Source organism: Hyperolius riggenbachi, chromosome 12 (assembly GCF_040937935.1).
Source record: "Hyperolius riggenbachi isolate aHypRig1 chromosome 12, aHypRig1.pri, whole genome shotgun sequence".
NCBI lineage: Eukaryota > Metazoa > Chordata > Amphibia > Anura > Hyperoliidae > Hyperolius > Hyperolius riggenbachi.
The window spans coordinates 64,643,309-64,669,442 of record NC_090657.1 but is presented as its reverse complement, the minus strand read 5'-3'; the positions used below and the strand labels follow the sequence as shown (position 1 = coordinate 64,669,442).

The following is a 26,134-nucleotide window of genomic DNA, read 5'->3' as shown; positions in this document are numbered from 1 at the left end:
CATGACCTGTCTACCACTAGAGGAGGATGTTGGTTTCCATTAACAGCTTGCATGCAACCTATTAAGTACTCGTCCCTCCCACTGCGAAGAAGTCAATCCTCCATGGGAGGGGCCTAACACTAACTAAATCCTAACCTATGTATATGCATAGCCTGGGTGCGGCTAATCAAGTAAAATTGAAAAATCGAAAATTGCGCAAAAGGTGGATCAGCGCAACACCAGGCCGCCTCTGAATGGCCTCCAATCAGAGATGCGCTGAGCCCCCCCAGGAACTACAAACGCACCTTGAACCCAAACAGAAGCTCTGCATATACACCAAAAGCATGGCTGTTAAGTGGGAGCAGCTGACCAAAAACAAATTAAATTAGTACATAGCAAGGAAATGAGCAGCGCTACTTAAAAACAGACTAGTGCCTACCTGCAAAAGAGTGCAAGCCCCACTTGTGGGGTCGAATACACACCGAGCATACACATGACCTGTCTACCACTGGAGGATGTTGGTTTCCTGTAACAGCTTGCATGCAACCTATTAAGTACTCGTCCCTCCCACTGCGACCTGGTGTTGTGCTGATCCACCTTTTGCGCAATTTTCGATTTTTCAATTTTACTTGGTAGCGCACCCAGGCTATGCATATACATAGGTTAGAATTTAGTTAGTGTTAGGCCCCTCCCATGGAGGATTGACTTCTTCGCAGTGGGAGGGACGAGTACTTAATAGGTTGCATGCAAGCCTCCATATACCTCTCACTTCAGTTGTCCTTTAAACAATACCAGCTGCCTGGCCGCTCTGCTGATCTATTTGACTGCAGTAATGTTTGAATCAAACCAGAAACAAGCATACAGCTAATCTTATCAGATATGACAAGAACATCAGAAACGCATGATATGCATGCTTGTTCAGGGTCTATGGATAAAAGTATTAGAGGCAGAGGTTCACCAGGACAGCCAGGCAACTTAAAATTAAATACAGTGGCTTGCAAAAGTATTTGGCCCCCTTGAAGTTTTCCACATTTTGTCACATTACTGCCACAAACATGAATTAATTTTATTGGAATTCCATGTGAAAGAACAATACAAAGTGGTGTACACGTGAGAAGTGGAATGAAAATCATACATGATTCCAAACATTTTTTTACAAATAACTGCAAAATGGTTATTATTATTATTCGGCCCCCTGAGTCAATACTTTGTAGAACCACCTTTTGCAGCAATTACAGCTGTCAGTCTTTTAGGGTATGTCTCTACCTGCTTTGCACATCTAGAGACTGAAATCCTTGCCCATTCTTCTTTGCAAAACAACTCCAGCTCAGTCAGATTAGATGGACGGTGTTTGTGGACAGCAGTTTTCAGATCTTGCCACAGATTTTTGATTGGATTTATATCTGGACTTTGACTGGGCCATTCTAGCACATGGATATGTTTTGTTTTAAACCATTCCATTGTTGCCCTGGCTTTATGTTTAGGGTCATTGTCCTGCTGGAAGGTTAACCTCTGCCCCAGTCTCAAGTCTTTTGCAGACTCCAAGAGGTTTTCTTCCAAGATTGCCCTGTATTTGGCTCCATCCATCTTCCCATCAACTCTGACCAGCTTCCCTGTCCCTGCTGAAGAGAAGAACCCCCAGAAGAACATGATGCTGCCACCACCATATTTGACAGTGGGGATGGTGTGTTCAGAGTGATGTGCATTGTTAGTTTTCCACCACACATAGCGTTCTGCATTTTGACCAAAAAGTTCAGTTTTGGTCTCATCTGACCAGAGCACCTTCTTCCACATGTTTGCTGTGTCCCCGCATGGCTTGTGGCAAACTGCACTTCTTATGCTTTTCTGTTAACAATGGCTTTCTTCTTGCCACTCTTCCATAAAGGCCAATTTTGTGCAGTGCACGACTAATAGTTGTCCTTGGACAGATTCCCCCACCTGAGCTGTAGATCTCTGCAGCTTGTCCAGAGTCACCATGGGCCTCTTGACTGCATTTCTGTTCAGCGCTCTCCGTATTCGGCCTGTGAGTTTAGGTGGACGGCCTTGTCTTGGTAGGTTTACAGTTGTGCCATACTCCTTCCATTTCTGAATGATCGCTTGAACAGTGCTCCGTGGGATGTTCAAGGCTTTGGAAATCTTTTTGTAGCCTAAGCCTGCTTCAAATTTTTCAATAACTTTATCCCTGACCTGTCTTGTGTGTTATTTGGACTTCATGGTGTTGTTGCTCCCAATGTTCTCTTAGACAACCTCTGAGGTCGTCACAGAGCAGCTGTATTTGTACGGACATTAGATTACACACAGGTGCACTCTATTTAGTCATTAGCACTCATCAGTCAATGTCTATGGGCAACTAACTGCACTCAGACCAAAGGGGGCTGAATAATTACCCACACTCCACTTTGGCCATCATTCTTAAAGCATTCCCGCATGCGAAAATGCTGAAAACAGCTGACTTTACCAAGCACTTAGCAAAATGTGTATTCATAAAAGCTGTTACCGCATGAAAAGCTGGCATTCCCGAGCAGAGCGACAAAATTACTGCCTTGTACGGTGATTATCTCCACACATGTCACCATATGTCAATTCATAAAGATTAGAGCAAGCGGTATCAGCACGGAGACTACCGCTACCTTGGTTCAGGTGATAAGCATGCGGATAAAGCTACGTACACACATGCGACAACGATCGCATAAGCTTGTGTGAGTCCCTCACCGTCCTCCGGCGGTCTGTCGTTCAGCCGCAGTCAGCCCCGGTACTAGCTCAGTAGTGTCAGTCGGGGTCTTCTGCACATTGCCATCATCAATCCAGATATGATTGGAGAAGGAGGCACCTCTGCTTTGGGTGCTGGAGGACTGTGCCCCATTCCTGCTATGAAGTATCTACATATTATGGAAGGCTGGATAGTGTACTGGGTACCGAACACTCTGAAACCAGCGCAGGAGATTTGGGCGCACTAATAGGAATCACGGTTATAGCAGGCACAGGAAGTAACTTCAGCGCCGTCAGAAGACGGAGCTGAAGTTACTTTTAAAACATAATAATTCAGCTTCGAGCAATTGCTGGAAGCTGAATTATTTCATTCCCCACTATCCATGGCGGCCTGGAGGGGGAATAGTATTTAATATGGCCGGGACTTGTGCGGCAGCAGGATCAGCCATATACCGGCTGTATCCTGCGCCCAAGTCTCCAACGCCGGTATCTCTCGTACGCCTGGATACACCACCTTTAGCCAGATTCACACCCGGGTGGCCCATGTTAAAAGCCAGTACCTAACCAGCATAAGTCCTTGGGCAAGACTTCCTAACGCTCCAGGACGGTCTATTTATTGTGTCCTTACTGGCTGCAGCTCTGAAACGGCGAGTCGCACAGGAGAAAACGGGTATAGCAGATTTACCAAAGAAAAAATGCAGCAAATTATTATTTAGTATTTATATAGTGCTGACAGCGTTTAAAGTCTTCTGCAGCGCTTTAAAGTCAAATCGCAAGCAATGCCACTTTGCAACTCATTGACCATCACTAGGTTGTGTACAAACAGAAGGAAAATAGTTTTAAATAATTTTGAGTTGATGCATGATTATGCAAATTTTGTAATCAAATTTATGCAGCTTAAAAATGGATCAATTCTGCGGAGGTGACATTTGATTGGTTCATTTTCAAGCTGCATACATTTCCTTACACATTTGCACAATCCTGCATCAACTTGAAATTGTCACTGCAGCCTGTATTATGGAATGAAATGCTAACATCTGTATTGCTGCATTAGGCCTGGTGTACACCAAAACCCGCTAGCAGATCCGTAAAATGCTAGCAGATTTTGAAACGCTTTTTCTTATTTTTCTGTAGCGTTTCAGCTAGCATTTTGCGGATTTGTGTAGCGGTTTTGGTGTAGTAGATTTCAGATATTGTTACAGTAAAGCTTTTACTGAACAGGGTACTTATCCGTTAGCCGGGCGTATCCTCTAGGTGGCGACAAAACTCCACCAGAGTTACAGCTTTCCCTACTATCCATGTCGGCCTGGAGGGGGAATAGTAATTAGCGCCACCTGCTGGATGTGCCCGGCTAACGGATAAGTACCCTGAACAGCTTCTGTAACAAAAACGCCTGCAAAACCGCTTTGAACTGCCGTTTTTCAGAGCGGTTTGCGGTTTTCCTATACTTTACAATGAGGCAGAAACACATCCACAATCCAAAAAATGCCTCACCCCGAGAGTATGCGGTTCTGCAAAACGCCTCCCGCTCTGGTGTGACCCACCCCATTGAGATACATTGACCAAGCGTATCGGCTGCAGAAACGCTGAAAAAGCCACTCGGTGTGCACCAGCCCTGAGTTGGGTTTACAGCGCATCACCATGGTTTGAAACTTTAGTCTATCGGGAACTTCTGGCATGGAAGCCTCTTCTGCCATTCTCAGCTCTAGTGAAAAAACTAAGACCGTTTAGTACGGTAACTCTTTACTGCCTCCTGGCGTCCATTCTCAAAATACATTTTTTTTTTTTTTTTTTTTTTTTTTTAGAGAAGCCAGCAGCACCAATCGAACTGATCTATCAAAGCTGGGCTCCTGGGCCCATATATGCGCTTTTACTGCATTTGCACTAATGTTTTGTTTTTACCACAGATGCATTTTTCAAGCGTTTTGCATGCATTTTAATGCATTTGTATTTCCCATATACAAAACTCATATGCATTTTATATGTGTTTTCAATTGCGTTTTATGCATATAACTAGGAAGACAACAGGAAGCGGAAATACACCACAAAATAATAAAGAAAAACGCATGTAAAACGCATACCATTGAGTTTCCATTGACTTTCATTAGGTGCGTTTTTGATGCGTTTTTTGCATAGTATGCAGCAAAAGCAGCGTTTTTAAAAATGCGTTTTACTGCAGCCCATAGACTTGCATTAGTGGCTAATACCCAGCGTTTTCCGCAAGGCTAGCGTTTCTGCTAAGTGTGCACCTAGCCTCAGTTTTTTCTTTGGTGATTTTTTTTAAACTTCCGAAAAAAAATGCATTTTAAGCCTCCAGAAAGCAAGAACATACTCAAAATAATTTTGACAATACTTTTTCACCTACGTTTCAATACTTTTTCAGTTGAAAAGGGCTGGAAAGTTATTTAAAATAGAAGATGAAAAATGGTCTAAGAGAAAACTCAGGAGAAAGGGTGAATTGAATAAGGGCTCTTATGCAATTACCCTTCTCTCCTAATGGTACGTACACACCTGCGATAACGATCGTTCGTTAGGAACGATAGTTCCACGACGAACGATAGTTGGACGAGCAGAGCAGTAAATGTAAATTAGGCAACTGAGAATGTAGCGCAGCGATTGTTATTGCAGAAACGAACGATCAGTGAAGAATGGTTGCGTGCGCACACGGATATGACGTAATTAATGTTTTACAAAACATTTGGATTAACAGCAAGTTTGATGTTTTTTTTTCAAAATTCTCACAGAAGGATCGTTACCAAACACAATACACCGGAAATACGTAGGTTCCAGCTATATGCGCAGTTGCGCACTACATTCTGTAACGATCGTTCTCGCATGATTTCTGTACACACCTTCTTTAACAGCGATGATCGCACGATAGGATCCAATTTGTTGGAAAATTCGCTCGTGCAATGATTGCACTTTCCTCGCTCTCCTTAACGATCGCTTCTGATCGCGACGGAAAGAACTTTATGCAATTGTCGGACGAGCGATCGTTAATTGGTGTTTACGAACGATCGTTATCGCAAGTGTGTACGCAGCATAAGTTTTCTCCTTCTGTTATATAAAATAAATTCAGCTCTGAATAAGTACCAAAAAGTAAAAACTTAAAAAGTAATGTCAAAAAAATTTCTGAACATTTCCTTGCTTGCTGGTGGCTTGAAAGGCATTTTTTGGAAAAAGTGTGAAAAAAAAATCACCTTGAATAAGGGTCTTCTACTGTAATTCCAAGTTTTCTCCGATTCACTCCCTTCTCCCCAGGGCTGATGATAAATGCAAACTGAAGGAAGGTGTATATGGAGGCTGCCATATTGATATCCTTTTAAACACCAGTTGCCTGGGAGTCCTGATGATCTCATTGGCTGCAGCAGTTTCTGGATCACACACCTGAAACAAACGTGATTAATCTTGCCAGATTTTGGTCAGAAACATCTTGTCTGCATGCTTGTTCAAGGTCTATAGCTAAAACTATTAGAGGCAGAGGATCAGCTGGACAGCCAGGCAAATGGTATTGTAAAAAGAAAAATTATGGAAGCCTCCATATACCTCTTGCTTCAGATTCCATTGAAAGGGCCACTATCGAGAAAAACTGTAATCCATACGAATAAAATGTACTATACATTTTTTCCTATGTTGTTATAAAATAGGTAGTTTAACTCTATAAGGAGATGGGCTAGTCCAAAACCTGTCATAGGGGATTCTCAGGGTTTTCTTCTTTTTATAAGCACTTACTGAATGAGTGTTGCTCAGTCCAACTGCCAAAACAGTCTGCAGACGAGTAGGGAGGCTGGTTGGAATCTTCGTATTGATACTTTCTTGTGAGTGCTATATTTTTTTTTTTTTTTAAAGAATAAAAGGTAACACAGACAATCCCCACATCGGGAGATGGGTTATCCAAAACCTGTCAAATTTGTACTGCTTACCAGGGATGCTCTCACGAGTAATAACGAGTGCTTAAGCACTCGAATTTGTGATTTAATGAGCTTTAGTTAGCTCAGGTATGCGGTAGGGAATGGAGGAGTTATTTACCCATAAGTGCGCGTCCTAATAGCTTGCATGTGTCCTATTGGTCGCGTTGCAAGCCTCACCACCACGCACAGCCTCCTTCCCAATGAAAGTCTATGGGGCTTTTTAGACCTTGCGTGGTGTGATTCACTTCACCAAAAGTGCCCGATTCGCTGCTGGGCAACATGCCTGGCTACGTGCAGCAAACCAGAAGTCATGCAAGTCTATGGCGATGCAGCTTTTTCTATTTTTACGGCATTACGGTGTGCAAGCATATTTTTTCCAATATACTTCAGCGCAATTACATTTATGGCCACAGGAAGTGAGCGCTTGAGAGTCTCACTTCCTGCTTGGCTTGCACCCAGAAGGGTGATTACTCTGCATTGCTGCAGAAATCCCCAATGGCTATTTTTAGCCATGGGGTGCGATGCATTCATTGCCCCGCAACGCTCGGATACTATCAGTTAGTGTGAAACCAGCCTGAATTGAGAAACCTGCTCTAGTTTATACACTTCTCTTCATGGAAGTGTATAAAGGGGGCAGGCAATGACCGCTCACTTAGACATCTGCTTAAAAATGGAATTCAAGTAACATATCTTTTTTTTATTCACAGTTTTGTTTTATATGGTAGAGAATACAAAACAAAAGAACGTAATTTAATTCACAGGAAAGACTTCAAGCAATGTTTAAATATTTTATTTAGAAAACCATAAGTAAACCCAAGTCATGAATTTGAATGTTTTTAAAGACTGTTCTAAAAAGGGAGAAGAAAAACAAACAAAAAAAAACAAGTGTTCTGTACATCTGTCACCAGCCTGAGCAAATTAAACTATGGCCCAGTGCACACCAAAAAGCACTAGCGTAATCGCAAACACTTTTCGAAGTGATTTTTTTTTTAAAGCGATTCTAGGCACGTGCCTAGCGATTCTCTAAGCATGCCTAGCGATTTTTGGAGCGTATTGGTGTAGCTTTTTTATATTTTGTTACAGTAGAGCTGTAACTGAACAGCTTCTGTAACAAAAAGGCTTGGTAAATCGCTCTGATCCAGTGCTTTTCAGAGCAATTTTCTACTTTCCAATACTTAACATTGAGGCTGAATCGCCTCAGAAATCTGCAAAAATGCTGCAGGAACCGAGTTTGCGTTTGGGAGAAAAGCACTTTGCTAGCTGCATGTACTATGCGATCGCCACCGCTCTGCGCTAATTCGCCGCTACCTGCCGCGCCCCCCCTCCCCAGTGGCAGGCAGCGCTGAGGGGTAGATCGGGATTCCCGATGACATCACGGCGTCGATGACGTCATCACAATAGTCGCCGTGGTGACGGGGAAAGCCAAGCAGGAAATCCCATTCTGAATGGGATTTCCTGCTTGCTCTGATCGCCGGAGGGGGTGGGGGGATGCCGCTAGGCTAGCTACATCATTTAAAAAAAAAAATAAAAAAAAAGGTTTTGCTGCCCCATGGCGGTTTAAATTGACCGCCAGGGAGGTTAAAGGTAGAGTTACCCTTTAAACCACTAAATAAGGGCATTTGTCACAGTGAGGATTACTCAGGACTCCGTTTTGTTGGCTCAGGTGTTTGGCCTGTAGACAAGACCATTTTTATTTAAAGAGTTGTTCATCCTTTACTAAACGAGATGGCGGCATCAAAATGAAAAAGGGACAAAAAGGAATTAAATAAAAAAGAGAGGCAAAATAAATATTTATATAAATCAGTGCAATTGATTTAACAAAAAAAATAAAAACACCAAGTCTTAAAGTGGACCTGAACTCTTGCACAGGACAGAAGGAAAACAAACAGAAATGCACCCTGTATATATTTAGAGAGTTTAGGCAGTCTAATTCCCTCTCATTTGTGTCTAACTTTTGAGTGCACAGCGCATGCGTGGAAAAGAAGGAAGTAAATAGACTATGAAAGCATTTTGCAGGAACTGATCTTTTGCAAGTGTACAGCATCTGTAGAAAGATCGGTCTCTCAAACCTCCCTGAAAAACCAATGCGACCGATTAATTCCTCAGTTTGCAAAGATTTGTATCTGATGGAGAGTTCAGCTTCATAGAATAGACAGTGTAGGTATGCACTCATACTACATGGAGGTGGTAATATTCGCTTTAGATCTTTCATTTTCCAAATACTTATCTCCCATGTATAACCAGTATTCTAGCTGAAGAAAAACTGTCCAACAATCAGTGCAGTGTGCCTCATGCCTGTCTCCATGTCCCCCAACAATGCATCTGTCTCCATGTCCCCCCCCATAGTAATGCATGCATTGTAGGCTGCGTCACATATATGCAGGTGGAGTCATTAGTGTATCAGCAGTGGGACTTTTCTATCTCTGGCCTATCCCCAGCACTGTGTTGGTGGAACGGCAAGACAAATGGTGGAAACACTGAATATGTGCCACGCAGCAGACCTCTTCATCACGCTACTACCTGCACAAGCATGACTACTATGGTCACTGGAAATAATGCACCCTGTAGACCTGTGACTGTTTCAGGTGACCTTATGTCAGCAATCACTAAAGATATGTACACTGTGCTTGTTATGTAAAACAGCTTATGTTGCCTGATTGAAGGACATTATGGGGTTAAAGGGACACTGACGTGACAAGTAACATTAGGAGATAAACAGGTGTATGTATAGTCCCACTGCTACTTAGAAACTAGAGACAGTCTTCCTTTTCGGTCACTGGAGGGGTTAAGAAACCGTGGCTCTTAATAACAGTTTCTCTGCAATTAAGCAAATAGACTATAACATAGCACTCACGGATTACTTATTAGAGATCCTAAAACTCCTGTGCAGCTGATAAATACTTTTATGAATAAGGAGCATATAAAAAGTTCAAGATTTGTCTGCATGGGTGCTAAATAAACACTAAAAAACAAACAAACTGAACTAATTCACCTGAGTCAGGCAAAACTTTAAAATGTAGTGTTTTAGCCTTTAAACTTGAAATAGGACTATGGATTTCAGGTAAAGACCCATTTAGGAGTGGGAATATAGATACAATCATTCCTCTTATCAGTTTATCATCACTTTAATCAGACCTATGAACAGGGTGTCGAGCAGTAACACGATCAAGAACAGGGCTGTGGAGTCGGAGTTGAGTCAGATTCCGACTCCAGGCACACAAAATTGCTTCTATTCTAACTTTTCAACGCTGACACCTTAGTCTAACATTTAACAGGGGTGTGGGGTCAGTACAAAAATCATCTGACTCCGACTCCTCAGTTTATGAAATCAGACTCTGAATCGGAGTCAATGGTTTCATAAACTGAGGAGTCTAAATCAGATGATTCTTGTACTGACTCCACAGCCCTGTTAAGTATTAGACTAAAGGTTGCTACTAACTAACTGTCCAATTTCTAGCAAAAAATTGTTCAAGTGATCAGCAATTCTGATTGGATTGGTTGTAAATAATCTCCATTGATTTTCATCAACCACAATTTTGGATTTTCTCGTTGGTTGTGATGGATAGGAAGCAAAGATTCGTTCGTTGATGGTGTAGTGAACAATTTCACTTCCAATCAGAATATCTGATCGCTCAAACGATTTTTTGCTAGAGATTGGATTGTTAGTAGCCACCTTTAGGTGTCGGAGTTGAGAAGTTGGAGTAGGAGGAATTTTTGGTACCTGGAGGTTTTATAAACTTAAGAGTCTGATTTTTGTATTGACTCCACAAACCTGATCGAGAAGTTTCCAAGGTGTAAGGTTTTTTCCACCGGGAGCCGCGAGGGTTTCTGATTTGGCAAAGGCTCCCATTCTGCTGCGTAGCGCAGCCTGAATCGCTAAGCTGTGCTATGCACGGCTTAGGATTCAGCTGCGTGCTGCATAAACCTGCAGCATGCCGTCCAGGTTCACACTGAAGAGTGGTCTAGAAGGCAAGCCATGTTACACATAGGCAGCGTTTCCCTGTGCCTCTCACATGCAGGGTAACGCTGCAAATCTGTAGCTAGTGGAAACAGGCCCTGACAAAAACTTCAGTTTCTCACAGCCAATCAGCAGGTCCATTGCTGAAACAGTCACGGTTTTAAAGAACAGACGATCCAAATACAATCCTCAGCAGCTCCTAAATCCACAGGATGAGAGCAGAGCAAGTCCTCTGCAGGACCAGAGTATAATCACAATGGCGGCACACCGCGCAGCCTGCGGATCAGATTAGCAATGCTCCTGGCCAGTCCCCTCTGCTTGTTGTCCTCCACTTGGAAGGTCCTGGTCAGAAGGTTGTAGAAGGAGCCGTAGCCCACAGCCACCACAGTGCAGGTCAGGCAGATGACGTTGTAAGGCATACTGAAATCAGGGGTCGGTAGATTCACCAAGAGGGGTTCCGTGTATAATCTTATAAAGTAGCTGGAGCCGTCCGATGATGGAAATCTGCCAGATTGACAAAAAAATATTTAGGTTCCAAAGTACAGAGCATCCTCATTTAACAAATTATACAAGTCTAAAAAAACATTTGTCAGAATAGCCGGTTAGTTTGAATTAAAGGGATACTGTAGTATGGGAGGAAAATGAGTTGAACTTACCCGGGGCTTCTAATGGTCCCCCACAGACATCCTGTGCCTGTGCAGCCACTCACTGATGCTCTGGCCCCGCCTCCGGTTCACTTCTGGAATTTCAGACTTTAAAGTCTGAAAACCACTGCGCCTGCGTTGCCATGTCCTCAATCCCGCTGATGTCACCAGGAGCGTACTGCGCAGACACAGACCATACTGGGCCTGCGCAGTATGCTCCTGTTGACATCAGCGGGATTGAGGACACGGCAACGCAGCCGCAGTGGTTTTCAGACTTTAAAGTCTGCAATTCCAGAAGTGAACCGGAGGCGGGAGCGGAGCATCGGTGAGTGGCTGCACAGGCTGTCTGTGGGGGACCATTAGAAGCCCCGGGTAAGTTCAACTCATTTTCCCCCGACACCCCTACAGTGTCCCTTTAAATCTACAGTTTAGAGAAACACAGGTGAAGAAGTAGAATGTGGAGACATGAGACAAGAGGTATCGTCTCCCACACATCTCCACTGCTCCAAAATAAACGTCTGAAATTATATTTGTTAAAAGGGAATCCTAAATGAGACAGAAAAAAAATTGAACTTACCTGGGGCTTCTACTGGCTCCCTGCAGACGTCCTGTGCCTACACCAGGACAAGCAGATTTTCCCATCATTCCTGCTAGGGATGATCAGTGAGATACCCATTGTCCTTTCTAACTTCAATGTCAAATCTTATTGATCCCACCACCCCAACCTACAGCAAGTTCAGATGAAGCATCCTGCTGTGGGCAAGCACATTTTACACATGAAACAGGTATTCAGTTTACCAATTGGAATCTATGCACTCTTACTAGCACCTGGCATGAGGGCTGTAAGAGTTTTTTTGTTGTTAGTTAGGCTTAACGGCCCATTCACACTTGTGCGTTTACAGAGCGATTTCAGTATCGCTGAAAATCGCTAGCGGTTTGAAAAACGCATGTACAATGGAAGTATATGGAAGTGTTCACATCTAAGCGATTTGCTGAAACACAAACTCATTGCCTGCAGTGTTTTCTGAGCGATTAGTGTTTCAATGTTCAGTATAGGAATGCTGGAAAATCGCTCAGAAATCGCTGGCCTGTTTTCCCAGCGATTTTACCCAGCCAACCTTGCAGATTACCCACAAAAGGATAATTGAACTAGAAATCGCAAAACGCTAATCGCTGGAAAAACGCTTTCTATACAGTGCAAATAAATAAATAAATCGCTGGGAAATCACAACGAAAAACTGCTGAAAAACGCCAGAAAATCACTAGGCGTTTGCATTTAGCGATTTCTAGTGTGAATGAACCCTTAGGGCTATTATAGGGCTTCCTCTTCATTGTAAGCTTGCTACGGCAGGGACCTCCTCCTATGGTTTCTCATTTTGTTGTAATTTATCATACGTGTACCGATTCTAGTGATATCTCAAAACATGTATTAACTATGCATGTATTTGTATGATCATGACATCCTGCAATACAAGTACAGTATCTCAAACTTCTCATGTACAGTGTATTTGTTTTGTACAGTACTACAGTAGATGTTGGCAGTATATAAGTAATAAAAAAATAATAATTATACTATATCAAGAAAGTAGCGGCAAAGAAAAACGACAACTTACAGTGTGGAAAAGAGTGGGCTTTCCTCCAGCTCATCTGATTTCACACTTGTCACGCTGGGAATCAGGACACTCAGTACAGATGGACTACAATAGAGAAACAAGTTCACTAAAACAGATGCAAACAAACTGCCAACAATCCGTTTCAGGCACATTTGATTTTAATGACTGAAAACTAATTACACAGATTTTTTCAGTTTGACTAGAAGTAAAGATAAAATATATATCAGAAATGCGATTATACATTGATCAGCTGCTCTGTATTGCATTAAGCAGTACATAGACAAATACGCTGATGGGTTTTAATTAACCTCAAATTGAAAATCTAATTGAAATTGAATAGCGGCCTGTGGTATCCAACCTCCGAGCTTAACCACATGCTTATATGTATCAATCGTTATTATGGCAGTACTCAAGGATTGAATGGTGGTTGGCCAACAACAGAAAACCGGCCAACACGCTTATTACATCAGCCTAAAACTTACACAATACAGGTATACAGTGCTTGCAAATTTCTGTCACCCAGCAGTCCATTATACAGCTAGGAGAGAACTGCAGGATCGCTTATTAGTCTCATAGGTCAATGCAAGGCGAGTGCATGATGAAGTCAAGACCAACGGTCTCGCATAACATACAACAAAATCCTCTCTTCTAACTCCTCACTGCCCATGTAGTTACGTTACCTGATGTAGAAGCCATGGTTGGGGTCTGGAGGGTACTCTGTCCACTTCAGCAGTGCCCTCTCAAACTGGATACTAATCTTGGTGACGGAGTTGGGCGGCAGCTGAATCAGCATCTCCAGGAGGTGTGGCCGCTGCCTATCCTTTGCTGGCACATAGTGAATGTAACCTGGGGGTAGAAGAAGAGTGAGAGGAGTCTATATGCAATATTGGCCTGTGAGGAGGAAATGCACTTGATAATGAACGACTTCTACCTGGGGCCGACCTCAGCATACAACCTTGTAATGGACACACTAAGCAAAGTGGGGCTCTTCTTTGGAAAAATCATTAGGACAGGGGCACCAGTAGGCAAATGTGCTTAATTATCAATGTAGAGCCTTCCAGTACAAGTGTATTGCAATTCTGGCTGGTTTAGGAGGTTACAGGTAGGTGCTTACTATTAAGGAGGACAGAGTTAATGAGGATGAGGTTAACAATAGATTGGGATATAGGTTAGGTGTAAGCATTGTTTAAAGAGTGGAGTTAGGGTTAAGCATAGTAGGTTATGTGCAAAGTGCAAAGAAGGCTATTGGGGATAGATACAAGGAAGACATTGAAGGATAGGGTTAGGCACAGCAGGATAGTGCAGGGAGTAATGTCCGACACTGCAGGAGCAGGAGGTTAAAGTTAGGGATAACGCATGGAGTAGGGTTACACTTAGGTACTGCAGGAGGTAAAAATTAGGCATAGCGCAGGGAATAAAGTTAGGGTCCTTTTTACACGGAATCCATTGCATTCCATCACAAAGCACAATATCGCATCCCAATGTGATACAATGATATTTCTATGCTATGTTGAAATCAGGTGCGGTGGGTACCGTCGGTGTAACGCAGAGCATGCTGGGTGTTTTATCAGCCAACGTGCATGTTTACATTACAGTGAAGCATGGAGTACAATGAAAGTATACTTCACTGTCATAGTCGCATCACACGTGTAAGGGGCCATGCAGCATTTCACCATAGTTGCGATCTTTTTGCAATGTGCATAGTGTGAAAGGACCCTTAGGGTTAGGTACTGCAGGAGGTTAAAGTGAGTTTAGGGAGTAGGGTTAGCGTTAGGCATCACAGCAGCAGGTGATTAAAGTCAGAGATAGCACAGGGATTGGGGTTAGCGTTGGGCCCTGCAGCAGCAAGAGTTCAAAGTTAGGGATGTTGCAAGGAGTAAGCTTAGGCACTGCAAAGAGGAAAGGCTAAAAGCTTATTATAAGCAGGAGGTGAGGTTAGGCTAGGTAGGTGGGTATATTGAGAGAAAAGGTAACGGTCTACCCTAAAAAATAAGGTAAAAAAACAAAAAACAAAAACCTTTCACAGCAACCAAGTGGCAGAATGTTCACAAGATGAACAGGTGCCAATCCAGTAGCAAGCACATTCAGCTCTCTAAGCTGCAATAAATAACACAGGTGGGAGATCTCTCACAGATAGGGTTATATGAAAGGACCACCACAGAGTAAAAATATTCAATAAACAGCAACTGATCCACCTACTAATGATCCTTAATGTACCAGAGATGGTGCACTGGCGTTTATTTATACTTACCAGGTTTCGTCCCGCCCCATTAGCACCAAGGCCTCCCTCGCCGTCCTCTTCAGCCCTTCCGTTCTGGTGAAACGACTCCTGGTAATCTGGTCAGTCACCGCCAGCCGTGGGCTTCTGTCCATGCGCAGCTTGGCCGCGCACACGCTTCCATCCGCATGCAGGCGCAGAACGCTCCAGGTGACTAGCACGATGAGGGGTGTGGGTGCGGCCAAACCGGCTGCCCATATTACCAGGAGTCATAGCGACATAATGGAGGGGCAGAGGAGGACGGCGAGGGAGGCCACGGTGCTCACGGGGCTGGAGAAAGCCCCAGGTAAGTATTAACGGTTAGTGACTGTCTCAGGTTCACATATCCAATTTTGATTGGCCAATTACTGGAATATTTTACCACTTCCATGTAGTATGAGAGCTTACCTACACAATCTGTTCATACTGTTCAAAGTCTGTTGGCCCTCATACTTAATGGCGGTGGTTAAATTGGTCAACGATTGGCCAATGAACATTGGATATGTGTGTATGCACCTCTAGACTCAGGCCGCAGAGATGCAGCAGTAGGTACAGCAGTGAGCACTCACTGGGCTTGTTCTCCTTGCCCTTGGTGACGATGGTCAGTGTGTGGACGTACAGCCGGAGGTACCAAGGCACAGTCTCCAGTAGCATAACAGGGAAGGCTCGGTATGCGTGGTTGTTGTACAGCATGGTGTTGATCACGCCAGTTTGAAGGCCGTAACCGCTCACATAGCGCTCGGCATGGAAGACCGGCTGGCGTGGCGGTCCTGTCAAAGGAAAACAAAAAAAATCATAGAAGTAAACACCAAGGAAGAATTTCATGAAAGGTAAAAGATCGGCACTAGATGCATCCAGGCTACCTCAGGGGATTTGGATAACTTAACCACTTCGCCTCCAGACATTGTTTCCCACTTATTGACCAGAGCAGTTTTTACAGTTTAGCCATGTCCTTATTTAATCAGAAAGAACTACGGTATATCCATACTAATGACACAGAAATGAAATGTATATTGTTTTCTTCAAGACAAACTAGGCTTTCATTGTATGAAATTTTAGTGTTCTATGAATTTTAATGGGAAAACAAAGATAAAAATAGAAAAACCATTTCTCAGTTTTACCAATTCCAGTTTAAAAATAAAAAGTGCTACTGTAGATTAAAAATACAAATTTTGTTTGGCTATTCTTACCGCTCATCACAAAAAACTTAGATTATGTTCCGGTCACAATTTAGGGTGAAGATATTTGATTCTGAAATAATGCTACATTATTTTTCACTATGAACTGAGAAGATAAAAGTATTTTTAATGGTAAAAATCAATCTCATTAGCTCAGGAAACATATATTCCCGTTCCCCAATTAGTGCATCAGATAGTGCCAGAAATGTGCACAGGAGCAAGCCCAATACTGCACAGCACTGCTTCTGCTACAAGTCTTATATCTACTGACTCGTGGCTTAGATGAAGTCACAGAGGGCATAGATATACTGTAGTGGTGGATAAAGTGGTTCAGGTGGCCACTAACAGTCCAACCTCTAGCGAAAAATTGTTTGAGCGATCAGAAATTCTGATCGGAAGTAAAATCGTTCACTACACCATCAACGAACCAATCTTTGCTTCCTACGTATCACCACCAACAAGAAAATCCAAATTTTGGTTAGACAAAAATCTAAAGGGACGACTAATTTTATAATCGTTCGTAAACTATTGTGCCCATCAATGGCGTTTGGTTGTATAAAAAAAAAAGCCGATGATGGGCACAATTGTTAACGAACGATTATAAAATTAGTCGTCCCTTTAGATTTTTGTCTAACCAAAATTTGGATTTTCTTGTTGGTGGTGATAGGTAGGAAGCAAAGATTGGTTCGTTGATGGTGTAGTGAACGATTTTACTTCCAATCAGAATTATCTGATCGCTCGAACGATTTTTCTATAGAAATTGGATCATTAGTGGCCATCTTTACTGTGCGTCCGGATAGAACAAACAGTCCAGTACAGTACTTGTAAAGAGGAGAAAAGCCGGGCACCAGATATGTTGCAAAGCTAAATCCACTTTTTCATCCCACAGGCAAACCGACACAGCAATAGTGTGGCGGCCTGACAGCCATTACGCAAGCGCCGCTCGCTTCCTTATTCATTTATTCCCTTGCTTGTAATCTGCCTAAAGTAAACCAGTGAGATCCACAGGTCATAACATTAGATACTCACCTCAGTAGAGGGAATTTCCACCTCTGGAATCTCCAGAGGATTCCCACATCCTCCTCCTGACCACCAAACCAAACCAGTGCTGAGACCCTCAGAATTTTGCAGCTGCACTGCCGTACACAAATGGGTGCGACCGCATTACGCAGATGCATGACAGCTCACTCCTGTGCAGTAGCATGGAGCCGGCTCTCAGGCTCGGCAGAAAAAGACAACTGTGCAGGTCTGTGCAGCGCAGCCGAGCTCCATCTCTGAGCTTCTAGGGGCTCCAGTGCTAGAACGGCGAGGAGTGGGGTGGCAATAAACTTCAAAACAACTCATAAAACAACCTTATTTCCTATGGTAAACATTCAAGCAGAGAAATGAGAATTTCTGGTAGGTTTCCCAAACAATGTACTGTTGCCATGGATACTAGCAAGCATAACCAAAAACATTTGGGAAAAAAAAAATCATCATTCTTAAAGGATACCCGAACTGAAATGTGACATAATGAGATAGACATGTGTATGTACAGTGCCTAGCACACAAATAACTATGCATTGTTCCTTTTTTTCCTTTCTCTGCCTGAAAGAGGTGTTTCTGACTTTAAAGTCAGATCTGACAAGACTAGCTGCATGCTTGTTTCTGGTGTTATTCAGATACTACTGCAGAGAAATAGACCAGCAGGGCTGCCAGACAACTGGTATTGAGTAAAAGGAAATAAATATGGCAGCCTCCATATGCCTCTTACTTCAGTTCCCCTTTAATCCTCTTAAGAGGAAGGAAATGGCAGGGTGATAGGAGGAAAATCGCAGCAAGTCTGCAAATCAAATTTTTCAAGGAGTGATAACAGGAAATAAGGGGGTGGGGGGGAATGAGGAGAGGTACAGAAAGTGCACAGAGGAATGAGGATTCAGCATGAACATACCTCTGTGCTTAGCTGAGTTGGCTTTGCCTTGGGTCAAGTAACCTTAACCTCCCTGGCGTTCTATTAAGATCGCCAGGGCGGCTGCAGGAGGGTTTTTTTTTAATTAAAAAAAAACTGTTTCATGCAGCCAACTGAAAGTTGGCTGCATGAAAGCCCACTAGAGGGCGCTCCGGAAGCGTCATTCTGATCGCCTCCGGCGACCAGAATAAACAAGGAAGGCCACAATTAGCAGCCTTCCTTGTTTTGCTTACATCGTCGCCATAGCGACGAGCGGAGTGACGTCATGGACGTCAGCCAACGTCCTGACGTCACCCGCCTCCGATCCAGCCCTTAGCGCTGGCCGGAACTTTTGTTCCGGCTGCGCAGGGCTCGGGCGGCTGGGGGGACCCTCTTTCGCCGCTGCTCGCGGTGGATCGCCGCAGAGCGGCGGCGATCAGGCAGCACACGCGGCTGGCAAAGTGCCGGCTGCGTGTGCTGCTTTTTATTTCACAAAAATCGGCCCAGCAGGGCCTGAGCGGCGACCTCCGGCGGTGATGGACGGATATATTCGTCCATACCGCTGAGGAGGTTAAAGAGAACCCGAGGTGGGGTTTAATTATGTTACTGGGGCATAGAGGCTGGTTGTGCACACTAACACCAGCCTCTGTTGCCCCATGGTGTGCCTCCATGTCCCCCTGCGCGCCGCTATACCCCCGCAGTGCTGGCGACACGCAGCGTGTCGCCAGCACAATGTTTACATAAGCGCTGTCTGTCAGCGCCGCTCCCCCGCATCGGCGCTACCCGCTTGTGTCCCTTCCCTCCCGCTGATAGGAGGGAAGTGACGCGGGCGGGTAGTGCCGATGCGGAGGAGGCAGAGGAGCGGCGCTGCGGGGGGGGGGGGGGGGGGTATAGCGGTGCGCAGGGAGGACATGGAGGCACACCATGGGGCAACGGAGGCTGGTCTTAGTGTGCACAACCAGCCTCTGTGCCCCACTAACATCATTAAATCCCACCTCGGGTTCTCTTTAAGGCCCTTTGCACACTGGCATTGTTAACCTGCGTTATCCTTTCTTACCACAAGGTGCCGCAAATGCAATGCAAGTCTATGGAGCCTTGTAGAGTTAACCACTTGCCGACCACACACTCATATCGTGCGGCGGCAAAGTGGTAGCTGGAGGACCAGCGACGCAGATCTGCGTCGCCAGGTGCCTCCCTAATTAACCACCTTAGCGGTATGGACGAGCTCAGCTCGTCCATTACCGCCAGAGGGTGCCGCTCAGGCCCTGCTGGGCCGAGTTTGTTCAAATAAAAAGCAGCACACGCAGCCAGCACTTTGCCAGCCGCGTGTGCTGCCTGATCGCCGCCGCTCTGCGGCGATCCGCCGCGAGCAGCGGCGAAAGAGGGTCCCCCCAGCCGCCCGAGCCCTGCGCAGCCGGAACAAATAGTTCCGGCCAGCGCTAAGGGCTGGATCGGAGGCGGCTGACGTCAAGACGTCGGCTGACGTCCATGACGTCACTCCGCTCGTCGCCATGGCGAGGAAAGCCAAACAAGGAAGGCTGCTCATTGCAGCCTTCCTTGTTACTTATGCTTGCCGGAGGCGATCGGAAGAACGCCTCCGGAGCGCCCTCTAGTGGGCTTTCATGCAGCCAACTTTCAGTTGGCTGCATGAAATAGTTTTTTTTTAATTAAAAAAAAAACCCTCCCGCAGCCACCCTGGCGATCTCAATAGAACGCCAGGGTGGTTAATCAGAAAAGGCCTCCTGTCAGATCACGGAGCGGGTCTCGGTGAATAGCCTGCGACCCGCTGATTGCGGATCGCAGACTAAATGTAAACGTAGGAGACATATGTCTCCTTTGTTTACATTGTACGGCGTTGCTGCGCAGCAGCGCCGTAAGGCAGATCGGCAATCCCCGACCAATCAGCGGCCGGGGATCGCCGCCATGTGAAAGGGGACGTCCTGTCACTGGCTGCCCAGGACGGATAGCGTCCTGTGCAGCCCGGATCACCGGGGATGACAAGTAGGAGAGGGAGGGGGGGAATTTTGCTGCGGAGGGGGCTTTGAGGTGCCCCCCGCAAACCTCAGGCAGGCAGGAGCGATCAGACCCCCCTGCACATCATCCCCATAGGGGGGCGATCTGGTCGCTCTGCCTGCACCCTGATCTGTGCTGGGGGCTGCAGAGCCCACCCAGCACAGATCACTAAAAACAGCGCTGGTCCTTAAGGGGGGGTAAAGGGTGGGTCATCAAGTGGTTAAAGAGACACTGAAGCGAAAAAAAAATTATGATATTATGATTTGTATGTGTAGCACAGCTAAGAAATAAAACATTAAGATCAGATACATCAGTCTAATTGTTTCCAGTACAGGAAGAGTTAAGAAACTCCAGTTATCTCTATGCAAACAAGCCATTAAAGAGAAACTCCGACCAAGAATTGAACTTTATCCCAATCAGTAGCTGATACCCACTTTTACATGAGAAAAATAATGATTTTAACAAACAGACCATCAGGGGGCGCTGTATGACTGATTTTGTGCTGAAACCCCTCCCACAAGAGGCTCTGGTACCGTACGGTACTCTGGGCAAACTGTCACAATGTAACAATGTTCAGACAGGAAATAGCTGTCTGTTAAAGCCAGACCAGCTAGAAACAGCTCCATAATCTGCCCACAGTAACAATGTCACCATGTAATACAAGTCAGAATGTGAATCTGGGAGAGGAAAGATTTTACAATGAGCAAACACTGACTAAATCATGTATACATAATTATTGTAAAAATGAAGCACTTTTTTTATTACATTATTTTCACTGGAGTTCCTCTTTAAGCTCTACGCCTTTCAAAGTCGTGGAGAGGGCTGTTATCTCACTTTTATTATCTCAACTGTTATTGAACTATTTACTTTTTCTCTGCCAGAGGAGAGGTCATTAGTTCAGACTGCGCTAAAAGAATCATTTTGAATGCTGAGTGTTGTGTAATCTGCACATATTACAGAATGATGCAATGTTAGAAAAAACACTATATACCTGAAAATAAAAATGAGAATTTTTTTTTGCTGCTAATCTTCTAGTAATTATTCATAGTACACAACCAATTCATTAGATCATATATTTTATTTCGCTTCAGTGTCTCTTTAAAGGGGAACTGAAGTGAGCGTGATATAGAGGCTGTCATATTTATCTCATTTTAAACAATACCAATTGCCTGGCAGCCCTGCTGATCTATTTGGCTATAATAGTGTCTGAATCACACCAGAAACAAGCCTGCAGCTAATCTTGTCAGATCTTACAATAATGCCAAACGCCTGATCTGCTGCATGCTTGTTCAGGGGCTATGGCTAAAAGTATTAGAGGCAGAGGATCAGCAGGATAGCCAGGCTACTGGGTATTGCTTAAAAGTAAATAAATATGGCAGCCTCGACATCTCTCGCTTCAGTTGCCCTTTAATGCAGAGTAATGTGCCAGAAGCATCTGATCTGACACAGTCTGCAGTGCGTCACCGCTTGACATCCACTACAACGCAGCAGCGCCAGAAGTAATTCAAGTTCACAGTGACGCAGGTTTTTAAAAACCATTAGCAGCAGCAGTGTGGTGCTGCCATATAGCAACTGAGCCCTGCGACGGAACATTGTGCTCTCACTACTCATCTCATTCAAGCCACAAAAAGCGAGCAGTAAAGAGCTGTTTTGTACCAATTTCCTCATTAATGCACGTGCGCACATCCAGTGAAGAAAAAACAGCCTTAAAGTAAAACTGTAGTAGGTTATTACAAAAAAAAAAAAAAAAAAAAAAAAAAAAAAGTCTGATACTCACCTAAGGAGAGGGAAGTCTTTGGATCCTCTCCTCTCACAGTCCCTGCGTTCCAGTGCTGTCACCCCCGCTAGCTGTTTTCAACCAACTGGTCATTAACAACTTAGTCAGCGGCTGGGAGCCCTTTAACCAGCTGAGCGGTCTGGACGAGCTCAGCTCGTCCAACACCGCCAGCGGCTGCCGCTCAGGCCCTGCTGGGCCGATTTTAATGAAATAAAAAGCAGCACACGCAGCCGGCACTTTGCCAGCCGCGTGTGCTGCCTGATCGCCGCCGCTCTGCGGCGATTCGCCGCGAGCAGCGGCGAAAGAGGGTCCCCCCAGCCGCCTGAGCCCAGCGTAGCCGGAACAAAAAGTTCCGGCCAGCGCTAAGGGCTGGATCGGAGGCGGCTGACGTCACGACGTCGGCTGACGTCGATGACGTCACTCCGCTCGTCGCTATGGCGACGATATAAGCAAAACAAGGAAGGCCGCTCATTGCGGCCTTCCTTGTTTATTCTGGGCGCCGGAGGCGATCGGAAGATCGCCTCCGGAGCGCCCTCTAGTGGGCTTTCATGCAGCCAACTTTCAGTTGGCTGCATGAAATAGTTTTTTTTTTATTTAAAAAAAACCCTCCCGCAGCCACCCTGGCGATTTAATCAGAACGCCAGGGTGGTTAATGCACTCATGTTTCTGAGTGTTTCCAAAGACAGGCAGCGCCATCATGCGCATGTGTGAGCGCCCACTCATGCCAACGCAGTACAGAGCACTTGGAGACAAGAGTGCTTCTGAAGCCTCCAGTGACAGCAAATTTAAACAAACAGAGGGGACAATGCTGGAACAGGGACCGAGAGAGGAGCAGGAAGGCTCTTTAGGCGAGTATCTGTGTTTTTATTGTTTACCGATTTATTGTATTAGGGCTTTTAACAATTTATTGGGAAATATGTCTCAACTGGCCTCCCCCCCCCCCCCCACTCACCTGAATCCAGCAAGCCCCCCTTCCACTTTAGTGCCACATTGAGGTTTCGGGAAGAATTGAAGAAGCCAGGCTCTAGAAGGTCATACACTGTATAGACTCTCTGATCTCCATGCACTGAGACCTGCATGTCTGAGCGGGAGGGCGGAGTCACCTCAAACAGATCAAGTTCCTGCATGGGAAAAAAAAGGGAAACGGACACCATAAATTCCAGTGTTAAACAATTCAGTTACATACAGGAAACACAGAACACATCATGCATGGGATATTAGAAATCATAAAATAACTTCAGTAACAGAAAATAGGCAGTACACATTTCAGAAGCTACCTATAAAGATACCTTTGGCTGCCTAAGGGGGGGGGTTACTTTCTATACTGGAGGACACCTTTGGCTACCTATAGGAGGGGAGACGACTCTATACTGGGGAACGCGTTTGGCTACCTATGGGAGGGGACTACCTATTGTTTTTTCTGGAGGCATGTGACTACTCAAATGTAATCTAATCTCTATTACTGATCTCTCAACAGCACTAAAAAAAAAAAAAAAGTCAGCAACGGGCTCTGCAACAAGTCAACCAGACAGCCGGAAGCTCTTCAGCGAGCAAGAATCCATTCCACTGGGTGAGTCAGTGCATCTGTCCTTTAGGGCTGGAACCCACAAGAGCGCTTTGGTAATCATTTAGCGAGCGCTTGAGAACGCTAGCGGTTTCCAAAATCGCTTAGCTAATGTTAATGGATGTGGCAAATTCCACTGGAGCGTTTGCGATTCCTTAAATGCAGCAGGACATGCAGCATTTTAGGAGCATTTGCGCTTCAATGTAAAGTATAGAAGCGCTGGGCGAATCTCAACAAAACCTGCACGGAGCGATTTTGCTAGCGCTTTGACGTTACTGCACATTGTCACAAATTAATTGAAAGGACCAATCGGACTTTAAAACGCTAATCGCTACACAACGCTGGCAAATTGATACACTTTTTAAAACAGCTCCCTAAAACGCTCATTAAACTGCTTACAAACTGCTCATACAAAATGCTAGCGCTTGCGATTAGTGATTGCGTTTTGCAGTGGGTTCCAGGCCCTTATGCTGGGTACACACGAGCTGTTTTTACGGTCGATTTTCTATCCGATCGATTTTCAACTCCATTCCCTTATCTGTTTTATCTATTTCCATTCACTTCTATGAGAAATTGAGCGATAAAATATCGAAAGTAAGATCGGACATGTCGGAAATTATGTCAAACCTGCCCCCAAAATAACTGCATTGTGTATTCCCAGCATTAGCAGCTCACAATCTAATTCCTTGACATATTATGTATTCATGTAGCACTGACACCTTCTTTGGCACTGTAGAGAGTGTATAGTTATATCACTGACTGCTCTGAGAGGAGCTCACAATCTGACCTGACATAGTCATGTCCTACTATATCATTAGGTATTAATAATAATAATAATAGGTATTGGGTATTTAAAACAGAGCCGATTTCTTCTGAAGCTTTTACACAGCATATGGTAATGTCAATAACGGTCCTGAGAGGAGCTCACAATGTACATATGTATCACTTCTGCAGCACGTTACAGATTACATAGTCATGTCATTGACTGTCTACAATCTCATCCTACCATAGTCAGTCGAATGTCCTGCATATTATTATTCTGTGAAAACAACTCTGACACGGCTTCAAAACGTTATTAATGCAAATGGATGCGGTCTTGTGCCAAACAGCACTTCCTCTGAGGCTCAAACAGCACTTCCTCTGAGGCTGTGATCACCATCTAATCTTACCATAGTCATAGTCTAATGCAGGCTGGGCAAACTTACGCGGACTTGGCCGCATGCTGCAGCCCACATTCCTTAAATTCCTCTCCTCCCTCCCTGCAGAGTTGCAAGCGGCCAGAAACAGGGGACTTAAAACTCACCGCATCGCCGAATCCGGTGTCACGTCTCCATGGCAACAGGGCATCACATGACAACGTCGGAACGTGCCAGCTTATTACACACTGGCAGCCAGCCACGCAGCCGTAGGCGGGTCAAAGCAACAGCGCGCGTGTGGTCTAATATCATGCCTTATAATTATTATGAATTTATATAGTGCTGACATCTTCTGCAGCACTTTACAGAGTACAGCCATGTTACTGACTGTCTTCAGAGGAGATCACCATCTAATTGTACCATAGTCATAGTCTAATGTCTTCTATATTATTATATAGGGCATTACTTTTCTATTTAAAAAGGACAAATGTAACGAGCGCATAGCCCCCGAAACCGCATGCAGCTAGCAGGTTCAGGTGTTTCTGACATTATTGGATATATTGAAAGCGAGCAATCAGCAGCAGGACAGAAGGAACACAGAGAAATGCACCCTGTACGTATCTAGAGTTTAACCTGTCTAATCCCCCCTCATGTGCGTCTAATCACAAATTGTAATTTGATCGCACCCGTGTCAGCTGACTGCCATGCAGATAAGCCAATTTGAAAGCACAGGATGTTAATATGTCCGATTCCAGAAAGCAGAAAGTAGAAACACTGCAGATTTTTTTGTAGAATTTGTATCAGCTGTAACAAAATGTTTTTTCTTTAAAAGTTTATTATGCTGTTGTGCATCTTTTAGACCAGAGAGGAAGATCGGAGTTCAGGTCCACTTTAAAGACAAGGGGGTTCATCTGTGCATAACACAGTTGCTTATTTCATGTACATTTGGGTCTACCCATCATGACCACGCCCATGTTCCAGTGCATGGCCCCACTTCGTGCATATAGCCAGTATCCACACTAGTGAATCCAGTCCCTGCTGCACTCACAAAAACATTTCCCCGAGCAGCCCCTGCATAGTTAAATCATGGACTGCCCTCAGAGAAGCTCATAATCTACCGTATTCCCTACCATCGTCATATTGATATGTCCTATCAAATGACTATGTATTTATATAGCACTGACATCTGCGGTCATTTACACTGTACATGGGTCTACGAGCTCCAAATAAGGGGGTGCGTGGGCCCCAGGCTGAAATTTCTCTGGTGGGCCCTTAGTGTCCCAGTCTGACCCTGCACTGGTCTCTCTAATGAAAATCTAATGAAAATGAATTTAATGAAAGGGGAATTTTACTTTAAACCAGTATAGAAAAGCAAAACACTAACAATGCCCAAAAATGTTTTCAGAGGTATTTGTGAATGTTCTCTATTACAACACAGATTGTGTTGGAAGATAAAGTGAATTGAATA

General features: G+C 44.6%; 1 protein-coding gene and 1 long non-coding RNA gene across 2 annotated transcripts in view; one reads left to right on the top strand and one right to left on the bottom strand.

The window, feature by feature from the left end:
- The window catches only part of LOC137541776 (uncharacterized), a 126,020-nt gene that overhangs the window by 83,763 nt on the left and 16,123 nt on the right, over positions 1-26,134 (top strand). Inside the window, exon 2 of the long non-coding RNA XR_011025264.1 lies at positions 23,444-23,536. This is a non-coding gene — a long non-coding RNA (uncharacterized lncRNA). The remainder of the gene's footprint in view (positions 1-23,443; positions 23,537-26,134) is intronic.
- The window catches only part of PIGT (phosphatidylinositol glycan anchor biosynthesis class T), a 36,951-nt gene continuing 18,190 nt past the window's right edge, over positions 7,374-26,134 (bottom strand). The window contains exons 8-12 of the mRNA XM_068263273.1: positions 22,919-23,087; positions 15,641-15,841; positions 13,495-13,660; positions 12,815-12,898; positions 7,374-11,061 (exon numbers count right to left, since the gene is read on the bottom strand). Coding sequence (XP_068119374.1) covers positions 10,809-11,061; positions 12,815-12,898; positions 13,495-13,660; positions 15,641-15,841; positions 22,919-23,087 — 873 coding nt within the window. The 3' untranslated portion in view covers positions 7,374-10,808. The remainder of the gene's footprint in view (positions 11,062-12,814; positions 12,899-13,494; positions 13,661-15,640; positions 15,842-22,918; positions 23,088-26,134) is intronic.